Source organism: Nothoprocta perdicaria, unplaced genomic scaffold (genome assembly GCF_003342845.1).
Source record: "Nothoprocta perdicaria isolate Ctin4 unplaced genomic scaffold, notPer1 scaffold_2, whole genome shotgun sequence".
Classification (NCBI taxonomy): domain Eukaryota; kingdom Metazoa; phylum Chordata; class Aves; order Tinamiformes; family Tinamidae; genus Nothoprocta; species Nothoprocta perdicaria.
The window spans coordinates 6,407,679-6,421,933 of NW_020455204.1; the positions used below are offsets into that span (position 1 = coordinate 6,407,679).

Genomic DNA, 14,255 nt, shown 5'->3' on the forward strand with positions numbered 1-14,255 from the left:
TTTCCAAGAAGGCCCCTATCCCACAGCAGCCAGTTGACTTCCCAAAGCTCTTCTGCACCTCCAGCAGCCACCCCTCTCCTTCCCAGGTGTCCATGCACAAGCAACAACTCATCACACCCGCAGCCCAACACCCTCCTCCCTGCAGCTGCTCGTTACTGCCTTCCTCAGGTGGCTTCACTAAGTACATCCCCTCCGGCCAGGCCCAGACCTGGTACCAGCACAGTTGAGGTCGGACAGGGAACTGTGCACCCTGGCTCCAAACACCAGCAGTCTCCCTAGGTTCCTGCTACAAGACCTCTCTTATTCATGGAGACTGTACCATTTTGAGGACATATGCCAATTCAGCACCGTGTTTCAGGAACTGCTCAGCCCATATGAGTCCAGTGGTATCTTCTGGGCTTAAACCACTCAAGTAGTATATGGAATTACAGTGCCAGTTGCAAGGAATGTAAGAGAATCCCTCTGTCTCCTTTTTTCCCCTCTGAGAAAATGGAAGTCTTACTTTGGAAAGGTCAGGCCCCAGGTGAGGTGAGGGCAGAGGCTGCAGGTACCAGGCAGCACAGGGACAGTCACCTCGCTAACTTCATTTGAGTCAGTGTGTGAGCAGCCAGGCTGGCACCTCTTACTAAAGGAAATATCAAAATATAAACAATTTCTGCTGCTGAGGAGAGCAGCCCATGCCAGGAGAGGCGGTCAAGGCCCTTTCCTCCTGCCCCATGTAGCAGGGCCCAGCTCTCTGCASTCTTCCTTCCATGGGGAAATGTCTAGGTTCATTTCCACCATGTGGCACGACAGCTTTAAAATAATCCCTTCCCTCAATAGTCAAGGACTTCTCATACATACTAAATCAAAGGTCCAGGCTCCCGTCTGYTCCCAATTAACGTGGCTCTACCAGATGGCTTCAGTGGAGACGCGCAGATCCGCAGCACGTGTGGATCTAGATGGGGACACTGCAGTTGTGACTAGCAAGAGTTGATGCGGGATGTTGGGACCATGGAGGCTGGCTGAAATCCATCAGCTGATAAGCTGCAACTAAAAGAATAACTGGCATGTGTTAGTGAAAAAAGTAACAAGAGAAAAACATTGCAAGTGCTCCAGGGATGCTATGTCTCCATTTTGATTTGCTCTGGGGATGCACTGGTTGTCCCAAGAATCCGGCAGCACTTCTAGAACTGCTGCTTTGGCCTCTTCTTTGGGCCACGGCATGTGCTTTTGCTGGCAGCTGTATGTGACTGCCACCGTTTGGGAAGTGATMATTACGGCAAGGACAAGATAGGAAGTCAGAAGTGCAATGAATGTCCCTGGCAATCGGCAGCACGTGCAAAATGCTGCGTGCACGGGGGGACAGCACAGCTCCAGCCCTGGGCTGCAGGCAAAGGAGTCCCCCATGTGTGCAAGGCCCTGAAAGCACAAGCTTGGCAGGCATTATATACAGGCAACTTTTTCTAATTCAAGTACCAAAACAAAAGAACATCAGYGAGAACTTATATATCACTAATAACCAACAAAATTTTGCTCTTAAAAGAGGTATCATTTGCACATAGGCCAATGCCACAATCATCATCACTGTATATAACAAATACTTTCTTTCGAAGGGTAGTTATCTCAAACATAATACCTAAGTCTGCATCTACAGCGAGCAGAGAGCTATACATACAATCAATAAACAAACAAGGAATTGATTGTGATTATTTCACAGTAATACAATGAATAAACKGTAATCTTCCTCACGGTAGCAGAATCTCTCTGCTCCTCTCTGGGAGAGCTGAATTCAACCTGAGCTGCACTAATATTGCAATGTGTCTTTCAACAGTAATTTACATCACTGCTTGTGAAAAGGGACTGAAAAATAGTTTCTCCTAGGAAACTTCATTTTTTCCCATCCTCATTTTCATGTAAAAATGTTTTTCTTCCTTGAAAAAGCCTTTGAGCTTTTGGTGTGGAGGTGAATTAGAAATGTTGTTTCTATTCACTGGGAGATATTTACCCCAGCCAACATGATGAGATTAAAAAAAAAAAGAAAGAAATGCATAGCCATCATGAAAATGCACAGCAATATGAATCTTCTCCTTAGATTTTTCTCTCAGTAACCATCTGCTTATCAGATTAGATGGAGATACCATAGTGCTTTAGCAGTCAGTCCATTCCTCTTGGGCCAGTATTGTACCAGCATCCCAGAAAATGCAAGGGAGAGCTGGTTTTCTGGACGTGTCATCCTTCACATGTGCTATAAGCCACTGGGGCTGTTAGGATCTTTTCCCCCCTTCTTAAAAATGCATTTTATRTAATTACACTCTATGTAAGTCTGTGTTACCCTGGTGTATTATTTTTGTCCCACACCATCTTTCTCGCTCTTTTCCTGCTGTATTTTGCCACTCCAAGCTGTAAATGTCTTTTTCACCTCAGAGACACCTGCATTTTCATGGAAAGATATACTGATCCCCAAGGTGCAGCTGATGCATCGCTGTGCTTAGCTTGTAAAGGAGCTGGGGGTCCTTTGGGATACAGGGTGCTTTGTACATGTCAGTTGTGATTCACTGCAACTTGCTTCCATCCCAACCTACTGTATCAATCAGAGAAGCAACGTAATTAATTATGACTGGGCTGAAAGGAAGTTGCACACATCAGGAGCAGGATTCCTGGAGTGGTTCATGCTSATGGTCGGCATGAAGATGAGCATGATTAATAGTGACAATGCCATGAACTGTGCCTGCCCGCTGTCTTCTCCTGCCATCCATCATCATCACCACATGTTGGGTGGGAAGGGGAAATGGTTCACAAAGGAAGGGTCAGAGCAGTGAAAAACTTCTATACATCTCTATTCTTCTCTCTTCAGAAAGCAGCTCGGATTTTTTTACCCAGCTGTTCAGCAATAGATGAAACACTTCAACACAGAAATCACAGAAAGAGCCCACTCCCCTCCACAAAGAGAGGTTAATTTGACAAGCCATGTAAAGCATTTTAATTACAATTTGTGTAATGTATAAATAAATATTACATTCTTTCAGTCTACAATGCATACTAGGCATATCTTGTTAAAACGTCCATCTATGTTACTGGGTGGCAGGATTGATTTTGTCCAAGTTAAAAAAAAAAACAAACAAACAAACCCAAACTACTGAGTTTAATAATTAAAAAAAAAAAATAAAGGGGGAATAGATGAGTCTAAAGACAGGAACTGACAAACAATGCAAGTGCTTCCAGCTAACAGYCAAGACATAATACTGCTTGCCAAAAGGCTGGCTATAACAACCTCCTTTCAGTTACAAAAGATTTTGGATTACAGTGGTTTCCTCATTGCATAGACTTTGATCTGTACCCTACGTTAGTGTAAACTGGCACYGAGTGGATGCTCTGCCATTTTACACGGAGAAGCTACTACTCTATTTTTTATCTGCTTCAAATTCATTACTGGTCTTGTATTATGTTATTCAAAACAACAGCCTTACAATCTAATCTAGAATTTTCAGTTTGAGCTGGTCCAAGGGCAAAAGAATCTATAAAATTGCTCCGGATATTTCTTGATCTTGGTTCAGTAACATTTCCTTCCCTTCAAACAGTGTGTCCAGAGGCCAGCTCTTCCAGTACAAGGACATAAACATTTGAGGACAACGAGTGTCTTTCTGTCCATTTTTCTGGCTTTCAGAGTTTAACTAGAACCGGTGGCATCAGAATAAACAGAAATTACAGAATTACAAATTCATGGACTTGGCAAAAAACAAAATCCAGGCGGTACATATTTGGCCTGTGATGGTCTCCAGGTACATATAAAATGCACCCGTCGGGCATTTCCATCAACTGTTACTTTTAAATGCTAACATAAAACAGCACCTTCCTCCCTTGGTGAAACACGGGAACTTTGGTTGTGGAAATTTAGAACAAACTACTAAACAAATGATCCAAGTGCATGTAAAATTAATACTTCCTCCAAACAGAACATATTTCTAGCTAGCATGAAACAATTGAGGCTTATGCTTTCAGGGCAGATACCACACTGAAATAATTAGTCAATATTTGTCCGATGAGTTCTTTAAATGACAGGAAATTATTTATAGCTAACTTAGAAACACAATATTCTTGGTCCACTGCAAACTTGGTGAATTGCAGATTTTCCTGTTTTTTAAAGATCTTTAAAAAAATACAAAATGGAAAATGGTTCAGTATCACCTTGTAAGACAAACAGAAACATAAAACCAGGTAACTTGTTCCTCCTTCACACAGACTAAATGCCAAGGACACATCTTCAAATGAAGGAACAGAATGAAACGGATTGAATAGCAATCTAAAAAGTCTTCTTATGGGTCACATGTCCATAATCTTGATGTTTTATTAGAAATATAAACAAGTTATTGTCTCCTGTTTATTATTTTCATGCTTTCTTATGTTCTCTTTTTTAACAAATATTTTTGGTACTTTGAAACATTATTAGCATTATGATTACGATAACCCATAAAACAAGTTTTCACAACCTCACCTTGCTCAGTTCATCACACTGGTCATTCCCATTTCTTACTCCTTTCTGCTAATTATATTCCACTTCCTAAATCCATGAATGGTAGAACATCCGTTGGAAAAACACAACAAAGCAAAAAACGAAACAAAATAGAACAAAACAAAACAAAAAGCAAACCGTGGACAGTTTGGCAATATCTTTCCCTGATTATAAAAACTGCCCTATCATTTCTCCTGTGGATTCCTTCCCCTCCCCCTAATCTGTCCCAATATATACTGTAGAACTGAAGGCATCAAGGTGTGGTTAAACCCCTAAAACCAGCGAGGAGCTACACTTTGTCTTTGAACTTCTCCATGTAGTTTCGTATCTCTTTGGAGTCCCCCAGGTCCATATCCTGGCACACCCACTTAATATCGTCATCATTGCTACTTAGGATTGAGTTGACAGTAGGACAACCGTCATCGGGTGGGATGGTGGTAAATGTTGTGAATTTTACCCGCTTCCGTTTAGATGTTGGAGAATGTAAAGGTTCGGATTTTTGTTCCTTTCCGAGTTTTCCCCCTGAGTCAGCACACCTATGAATCTGGCTCTGCGTGTTCTTCTGAGCACTGCCATTGAGGAGGTGGTTGCTCTCCTCGCAGCCCGTCCCGCGGTCAATAATAGTTGTGTGCTCATCCTGCTGAGGTGACACATCTGCTGCATTCTCCAGCAGTTCTGCTTCATTTCCTAGCCAGACCCAGTCATGAGAATGGGTCATGGTAGTTTGTCCTTCCACCAGAACCTGCTTGTGACGGTATTTCAGTGCAAATGTTGCACAGTTTATTAGGAAGACGAGGATTGCCAGGCAGAAGACCCCTAGCAGAGCATACATCCCGATCTCCAAATCACTAAGGCCCCTAGGTGTCTGTACCAGGTCATTTTCCTCCATGCCTGTGTTGCTTTTTGGAAGGTCAACTTGAGCAGGGAAGTTGGTGAAGTCTATGGGAATGTTTTGCAGCTGACTATCATCTGAGAGTCTGCTGCCATCCAGCCTATTGTTTTTAATTACTTTATTTTTTATTACGGATTTTGCTGTGGTACTGACTTTCCTGATGGCACTTTCTTCTCGCTCTGCTGAAGAGCTACCGAAATATCGTCCATCCTGACCGTACCGATCCTGATCCGACACCTTGTGCCGCCGGTCGCTAGCGTGGTTTTCAATCTCATCTGCATCATAATCTCCACCTGTATTGGAGTCAGCATCATTCTGGCCAAACTTGACTTTGATGTTGCCGTTCCCCACAGCCAGGACACTTTTCCTCTTGGACTTCTGGCAGGCTTCAGAAATCATCATATCTACCTTGATTAACGTGCCCTGACCTTCACCTTCTGCTGTCACAACTGGCCATTTTAAGGCAGCATTCTGATGGATCGAGACAACAGATTCATCCAACGATACAGCAGAGAGGGAGAAGTCCTTGGAGTCATAGATGTCCAGAGGAGTAACAGAGCTGTCACTGAACTGAATCCAGGTGCTTACCACAGCTTCCTGAAAGGAGAAGGATACGGTTAAAGAAGGAGTCTTCAATAAAACAGCCCAAGGCACTGCAGCTCAGCAGCCTCTCAGCTCTGGGAGGTGGGACATGGGAGTCAATGGTTCTGCACAACATTCAATTGATGGGGCAGAAAATGGGTCATTTTTCACAAAGATTCCACTGCTATCCTTCACATAAATGTTTTGCAAAAGAAACTAAAAAAAAATTGATATGAGGTGTCCATAACATCAACATTAGGAAGCTATAATTTACATGATTTATAAAGAAAGCCATTCCTGTCATACAAAACCTGAAAGAGGAAAATGGAAAAATTACTAGAGGCACTTGACAGTACACCTATTTTCCTCATGTTCCCCATGCAGAGATTTCACAGGGAGCTGTCAGATTAAACAGGGCATAAATATCTCAGTGGGAATAAGGAGCTACCATAGCATCTCACAAATGGTTGCAGCAGAATATTCACCTGAAAGAAAAAGGGCCACAGAGCCAGTGAATTTTGCAGGGAAAGGGCTTGTTTTAAGTGAAATATACTTCATCCCCACAATAACTTAAAAGTCCACTGCACTTCTATGTCTAGGAAGGGATGATGGGGAATCTGGTGTGAGCTCTGATATACAAATGGMCAAGATTTAATTGGACTGTTTTTGTTTTTTTAGAAAAGAAATATTTTTTCAGAAGTCATCATTACAAGCAAATACAWGCTTGAGGTCAGCTCTTCCCATCCAGATGATACAGGATATAGATATTTACTTCTCCCCATCTCAGTGGCTTTCTTTGCAGGAGTTTATTTTTTCATTTGCTCCATGTCTTGCCTGTTCAGCCAGAATACATGCAGACAGGTTGCCAGAATGCGGCTCCACACAGAAATGAATTTCTTTTCTTTACCAGTCTTAAACTGCAGATAGCCTTAACAACGTTACATTTGGGTACATCAGAACAACTGGGCTGAAAATCACCACTGGGGAAAAATATTGCCACCCTGTTAACACCCAGTCATAATACAAATTTACAATCTAATACGGTTTTCAATTGGTCACAATTTGTTACGCTACGGTTATAAACAAAGGGAATTGCGACCCTTCTAGTTAAATTTAAAGCTTTTCAATGAAAACAGCAAGGGGCATTTAGCTGTGCAGAAGGCTGGAATATGCTGAATATTTGATTTCCAAAGTGCTATCAGCAAGTTCTTAAGGGACTGAAAGAGGGAAAATAAGTTGTGGCACAACAGGAACGAAGGCAAAGGACTTGGTGATTCAAATGCACTTCAAACAGCTGAAGTGGAGCCAGGGTAACTCGAAAGCTGGGAAAGGCAATGTGAATAAGGAAATTAAAACAGCTGATCTTTCATTAGAGAAATAATCCTGGAATGGCTGAACAGTCTGAAACACTGCACTGCAGCCTGAATTTGCATCAGAGAAGTGTATAGCGGAGCAAACCCAACCGTGGGAAAGTAAAGAATATTATTTGTATGGATTTGTTTCAAGAGGAAAAAATGCATCTCCTCAGGGAATCTGACACCCTAGTGTCTTCCTTATCCCTAAAGCAGAAGGAGGACAGCCTCATGTGCCACTGGAGAGGTATTATACTGTCTTAGAAATGATTAAAGCAAAAGATTAACTGGAAAGAAAGAGACTGTACAACAAATGCCAGGAGAAGGGTTTAAGTGAAACACTATCCTTGATGTAATTTTAAAGGTCCACTTCTTTTTTCATGAATCTACAGAAGACAAAACCAACAGCAGTGTTTTAAGCATGTATCACAACAGGCTTGATGTTGTCTACCAGTGGTGCCCTCCTCTGGAGAGCAGGATGAGAAAATGAGCAGAAAATTTCATAGAGTCAAGGTTGGTAACAAGGAGGCCTGCATCTCTTCCTAGCTCTACCATGGACCTCCTGTGTAATGGGAAGGTCTGCCTTCGTTCCATATTCCTGATTTTATGAAGCAGATGTAGAGCAGAATGRCATGGTTATTAGCTGAGGTTGGTGGGCACACATGTGGTTTAGTAAAGCAGAAGTCCACAAAAGCCAAGCCATTATTTTCAGTCAGTACTGAGTTTTTCTACTATATTATATTTCAAAGAGACTCTATTTTTATAGGAAGAACCAATTTCTTCACAGAACAACACAAAGCTGTCATGCTATCAATGTGGACGATATTAATTAAAATGAAAAAAAGGGGAGAGAATCTCAAATCCTGCCAAAATACATTGCATCAGCCCAAATATTCTATTTGGCATAYGATGATCTCCCCTCATTCACACAGTTAAAGGCAATCTTAAGGCAGGGAAAGGAAGTGAATTTCCTAAATGATTATAAATTCTGAAAGGCCACAAAAAAAAAAAAAAAAGAAAGAAAAAAGAAAGTGATTTAGTACTATGTCCTTCAAAGAGCTGTTTCTGCAAATCCTATGTGCTGCATCAATAAATCCCCTCTGTATCTCTGACAAGGTCCTCCAATTACTATCAGCAGATGAAGATGGATTGGAGCCTTTGTACCTGCAAAGCTGCTGCCCCATGTCTGATGTCCCCAACTCAGAGGTGACAAATGCCTTTGCTCATTAAATATTAAGCATAAACAAATAGTTTGAAGGATGATCTGCCTCTCCAGTAGCTCTTTCCTCCTCTTTTCCTCTCCCTTTCACACATGCACACACGAACACCTACTCATTTGCACTCTAAACAAATTAACCACAACTACCCATTACTGTCAGCATCTCTTAGAGGATGAGATGATTTATACGGTGACTGTGACAATGTGAAGGGAGTCAGATACTGTACATTAGATCACATCAATGACAACATTTTACAGAATTCTGCTGCTTAGAAAGATAGGTGAAAGAAACGATCAATATATTTGACTCTCTTCCACGTCCAGGAGTAAGAGTCCTTTTAACGGTCTTCATTTACCAAAGCTCAAGTAAGTGAATAAAATTTTTCACAAAAAAAAMCCCTCTCAGTACTTGCCTTCTGAACTTTTAGCTTCAGTAGGGATCTCAGCTGGTATATCCCGAATCACTAGTCACTTCTTGTAAACTTGAGCCACAAGCATTCCTATGTTTGCATTAAACCCTTCAAGGACTGAACTGTTACATTTATAACATTTTTTACTTATAAAATTTATACCTGCATTTATACCGCAAGTGAAATGAAAAGGTGAATGTGACTCTACAAACCATTCCTCTGTTAGGACTGCTCCCTTCAGCATATTTTCTAGTGTGAGAACAACTAGGATGTTGGACGACATGGATGCAGGCAACAGGTAGGAGAGAAGGGGCTGAAAGGGGAGAGCAACAGAAGTTGGCTTCAAATTTGTGAATAAGTCCTGAAATCTGCAGTCAGCTGCAATAGTTTTAGAGTGGAAACCAAAGGCAAGAAACGGATGTCTGGACGGCTCTACAGAAAAGAATGTGTTCCTCCTTCAAACAAAGGCCAAGGAATACTGCTTTCAGTGGCTTCTAGTGGAACAGCTCTGATTTTTTTATCTGGGGACTTGAATGCTGAAATGGGTTTCCCTAGCAATTTTATCATGTGAAATACCAAAGTATTTTATGTGCTTTTATTTTTAAGCCTGTGGCTTATGTAGTAAAAGTTGGGCTTGATGGTTACAATGTGGAAATGAAAGGCAGCCAGGGCTCAGATCTTAATTCAAACCATGCATTCCCCTACTGTGTATTTCTTTCTCTCCTTTTTGTCCAATCTGCTAATGTGACATTCTTTTCCAGTGGGAATTTACTTGTATTTGCAAGGGGAGAATTCAGATTCTTATCTAACAATACATCCTTTCTCCCTCTCCCAAGCTGCTTAATTCCTTTGTCATACTAGTGTGCCACTACATTGCTCTGTCACTTTAAAGTGGATATAAATACACTTAATACAACTAAATACAATTTATATTGCCAGATAGGGATAATGAACACATACCATAAAAAGACCCTCAATATCTGTTACTTAACTCAGGGACGTCAGTGAACTCCCAGTGAACTATTCTGTACGAAGGACATAAGCTAAAACAGAAGAGCATCCTGTCAATCCAAAAGGCAGGGATGCATAAGTAAGTCCAGCTGGTCTCTGGCACAAGAGGTGCTGGGCACCCACACCTCCTATCAGAATGAGAGGTGACAGCTCAGAGGACAATCCCAGAGGTGAGGGAGGACCTCGTAGAATTGGCTCTTGTCACTGATGTCAACAGGAGTTACATGTGTGAAGGAAAAGAATTTGGCCTTTAGCAAACACTAACATTGCTCTTTTTTGCCTAGGAAAACGTCTGTAGTTTTCCAATGGCACTTAGAGATATATTAATGCAGACAGCTATTTATTAAAGTTTTTTTTTTCTTTATTTTATCCAATCTTCCATTTCAGTTCCTTAGACTATAGGTGATACCCTACAGTGATGAAAAAGCTAYGATATAGCTGTGAGCTTCCCCTGCAGAGCCAGCTGAAATATAAGAGTCCTTGAAGCTCACTCTAATCACAAAACACTGAAAACACAGGAAATTTTCTTTAATTTATGATTTTGGAGAAGCCTTAGAGATCACAGTGTTGATTCAACAGTCCTCTGCAAACCAAATGGAACAGCTTTTCTACCTGAGCAGATGGCCACAAAAACAGAGTGCTTACAGCTCGAGTTTCCAAATTTTCAGAAGCAGCTTTATCCAAGATTATTTCAACTCTGATATTTAGAAGTTGGTCAACCTGCATTTATTTTTAGGCACCTAAATCAATGATGGGCTCTTGAGCATCAGTGAACTCCCCATTGATTTCTTAAAAAAGCCACGGCTCAGCATCCATCGGGGTCAACTCAGGTTAATAGTTGCCTAGTTASAGACACCTAACTTAAGGCACACAAGATTAAAAGATTTGACTTACTTTYTTGAGACAGCTAAGTATTGGGGGAAAACGTAAACTTTTAAAGACTTTGCTTTGGCTTTTGCTGCTTCACGCTATTTATGCAGAAATGGTGTAGTCATTATAATCAAGAAAATAATCTAGTCATTATGTTCATTGAAAGAAAGTCACAGCTCAAATACTAAGTTCATTCATATGAYATTGAAGGATGTGTAATAGCCCAATCTGTATAATGTTTTATGCCTTCTATTGTGCTATAGCAATGCACTATTTAATTTGCAAGGCACAATACTGTGCCTGCCAGAGTATCAATTACCCAAGGACATTTGCTAATCTAAGATGAGGCTTGGCTATTGAAAATGTTAAAAGCGGAGCCAGTGAAATATTTGACTAAGAACACACTATTTTTTTTCCATATAACAATGTTAAGACATATACAATCATTTCTGAGAAAAATAAAACCTTCAACGATCTTAGTTTTTTTTTTTTTTTTTTTGCTTCAGCTGTATCAGTGAGGTTTGCATGATTGATTTGGTCTTTTTAGAAATCTCTCTGACGTTTCAATAATGAAGTCTAGCAACATTCATATATTGATATGTATATGCTTAATTCTGGGTTGCTCCCAAGGAAACAAACCCCCTTTTTCAAAATGGGGTTGATTTCCGCCCCCCCCCNCCCTCAGTATTTGCCTTCTGAAATTTTAGTACAGTAGGGATCTCAGCTGGTATATTCTGATTCACTAGTCACTGCCTGTAAACTTGAGCCACAAGCATTCCTGCATTTGCACTACACCCTTCAAGTACKGAAATGTTACATTTATAACATTTTTTCCTTATAACATTACTTTATATAACTTTATTTATAACATTAATTATAACTTGCATTTATACTGCAGGTGAAATAAAAAGCTGTATGGGACTTTACAGACCATTCCTCTGTTAGGACTGTTCCCTTCAGCACATTTTGTAGCGTGAGAACAAGATACAGGTAGGATACGGAGCAAGCAAGAGGTAGAAGAGGAGGGGCTGAAAGGGGAGAGCAGCAGAAGTTGGTTTCTGCAAGATTAAGGAGATTTAAGTTTCCTAGTGACAAAGGATGAAGTGGAAAAAATGTGACTAACTAGTATTGCTACTAAGCAACTAGGTTTCCTTGGGTTTGCTAGGTCCKGGTTTAGAGAAGCTGGAGAAGAAACAACAGATTTTAAACCTCTCTTACATAGGAAAAGATTTTGTGATTCTTCTTACACAGGAAAAAGATTCCTCTTACGTAGGAAAAGATGTGTCAGAGCCATAGTATTTCGAATGATGCTGGAGGACAAACAATGCACTCTGTCCTATACAACAGAACTAGGTTAGCTGTGCTTTAGCTTTTGCTTTTAGTCTTTGTCTAAGGACAATATCTCAGAATTGGTTTCTAAGCCCTGGAGAAGGGCATAAATCGGTTAATTACATAAGATTCTTACGTTTACAAGATGAAGGAAATTGAACAGATGGGCAGTATGTCCTTCTCGTTTGGGCATTTTCCTGCCACTAAGTTATAAAACAATCTAAATTATTTTTATGTTCCAGAAAATTAGGTAGCAATAATCATGAAAATGGGTCATAAAACTTGACTTGAGTTCTCTCCCTACTTTTGYGGGATGAAATACAATTTTTGTGAGAGAGAGAGCTGTGGATGGCATTAATTGCATGGTCCCCAGGCCCACCTGTCAAATCAACCGACTGAAAGAGTAATGAGCATACAGCTTGTTCCATTGCTCCTGACCCTTGTTTTTAAGTCCGATGCACAGCAACTGTTTGTCTTGATCTGGTGTCATTCTCCAGTCCTCCTTTCCATGTGGGTTGTGACCTGAAACACACTTCTTGAAAGACTCCCTTTATGGAGATGGATATTTACTGGCTTGAATTAAGTAGGAGCAGCAGAGTGATGCCCTAATGAACTGAGTGATGAAGCGCCCAAAATTCTAGTTAGAAAACAGAAGAAAGGAGTTGGGCTTTCTGCTGTGACTCCAAAAAGAAAAACAAATGTGTCTGGCTTTCTTCTGCCTTGATTTTATAGCCCTCCAAAATACTAAATTGTTGTGATACCCACAGCTCTGTGCTTGCCGGCATGGAAAACAAAGGCATGCTCATATAGCATGCAAGGATCACTGTTGTAGACAGTGCCGGCTGTGCTGCAAAAATAAAAGTCTAGGACAGCCATAGATATTGCATTATTTAAAGAAGGGGCACTAAATATTTAAATAATACAAACGTAGGTGTTGTCAGAACTTTTACTTAGGATTAAGTCCATATATCAAGGTAAAAAATGAGAAGACAATTCCTGAGTGCCTCCAGAGGAAAGTGATTGCCACAGATGTACTACTCTCTACTGTGGCATTTAGCTTGTAAACTACTGAAACACCTCAATATATCACATTGATAAAATATCGACCAATGCCAGAAGGCAGCAACAGTGAAAACTGGACTGCACATTACCTGCTTAGGAGTATGAAGCAGCTCTTGGGCAACGGTTGTAGCCACAATTGCCCGACTATTTGCTGTGCTTGGCTGAAGAAGGAGAGAMAGCCCAGCCACCAGTTGGACGCCGAGGTCTGTTATGGTCACTTTGTCATCCAGCACAGTCACTGTCTTCTCTGCCAGGATGGAGTCGGAGAGAGGAGACAAAACCTGTGGAGAAACCCAAAAGAAAAGGCTGATCAAATAAAGTCATTATCTCCTTGGTCACTATCTCCTCTTGTCTTCAAAATTTTAGACAYGGAAATGAAACGACAGACCATGCTGAAAAGGCTGTCTGGCTTCATGCAGTGCATGAGCAAAAGATGTTCAGTACCTGCATCGTTGTCATTCCTACTTCCCGTCCAATCAAGATCCTGCCGTCCTGCAGCTTGGCAATGTGAGGTTCCTCTACTTTCATAAAATCCATCACCAGGTCTGTAATGTCGAACTGCCAGTCTGAGCCCARGAGGTAGTTGAGCGGACCCCACGGACTAGAGTCCTCGGCTACAAACTGAGTCAGGACGCGCACCGTGGCGTGCTGGTACTGCAGAGTGCATCCTCGGCCTTTCCGTTCGTCTTCATCCTCATCATCACTGTCCCTGGTGGGTCTTTTTTCCATTAAAAAAAGAAACACAAAGACATATTTTCAAGAACATCAATGAAAACACTGCTGATTCCTGGCTAATTAAGCTGGTGAAGAACCATGTGAATGGACTAAATTCCTTCTTCTGAACTGAACTTATTAACTTGGGCAGTTCAAGTAAATGGATCTTACCAGGACATCACACTGTACCCTGGAGCACACAATAGACACACACAAAGAATCAAAATGCTCACAGACTTTAAAAGCTTTATTACATTTGCGGATGTCCAATGCAAAGCTGGAAACTCCACTATTGCCATTCCTAAGGGAAGGACTCTGTACT

At 41.1% G+C, this 14,255-nt stretch overlaps 1 protein-coding gene across 2 annotated transcripts in view; it reads right to left on the minus strand.

Moving 5' to 3' along the window:
- Positions 1–4,452: 4,452 nt before the first annotated feature.
- Positions 4,453–14,255, minus strand: part of TMEM132C (transmembrane protein 132C) — a 123,178-nt gene continuing 113,375 nt past the window's right edge. For both annotated transcript variants that reach the window (XM_026037718.1, XM_026037719.1), the window contains 3 exons: positions 13,664–13,937; positions 13,309–13,500; positions 4,453–5,981 (listed from right to left, as the gene is read on the minus strand). In XM_026037718.1, the coding sequence (XP_025893503.1) occupies positions 4,782–5,981; positions 13,309–13,500; positions 13,664–13,937 (1,666 nt within the window). In that variant the 3' untranslated portion in view covers positions 4,453–4,781. The remainder of the gene's footprint in view (positions 5,982–13,308; positions 13,501–13,663; positions 13,938–14,255) is intronic.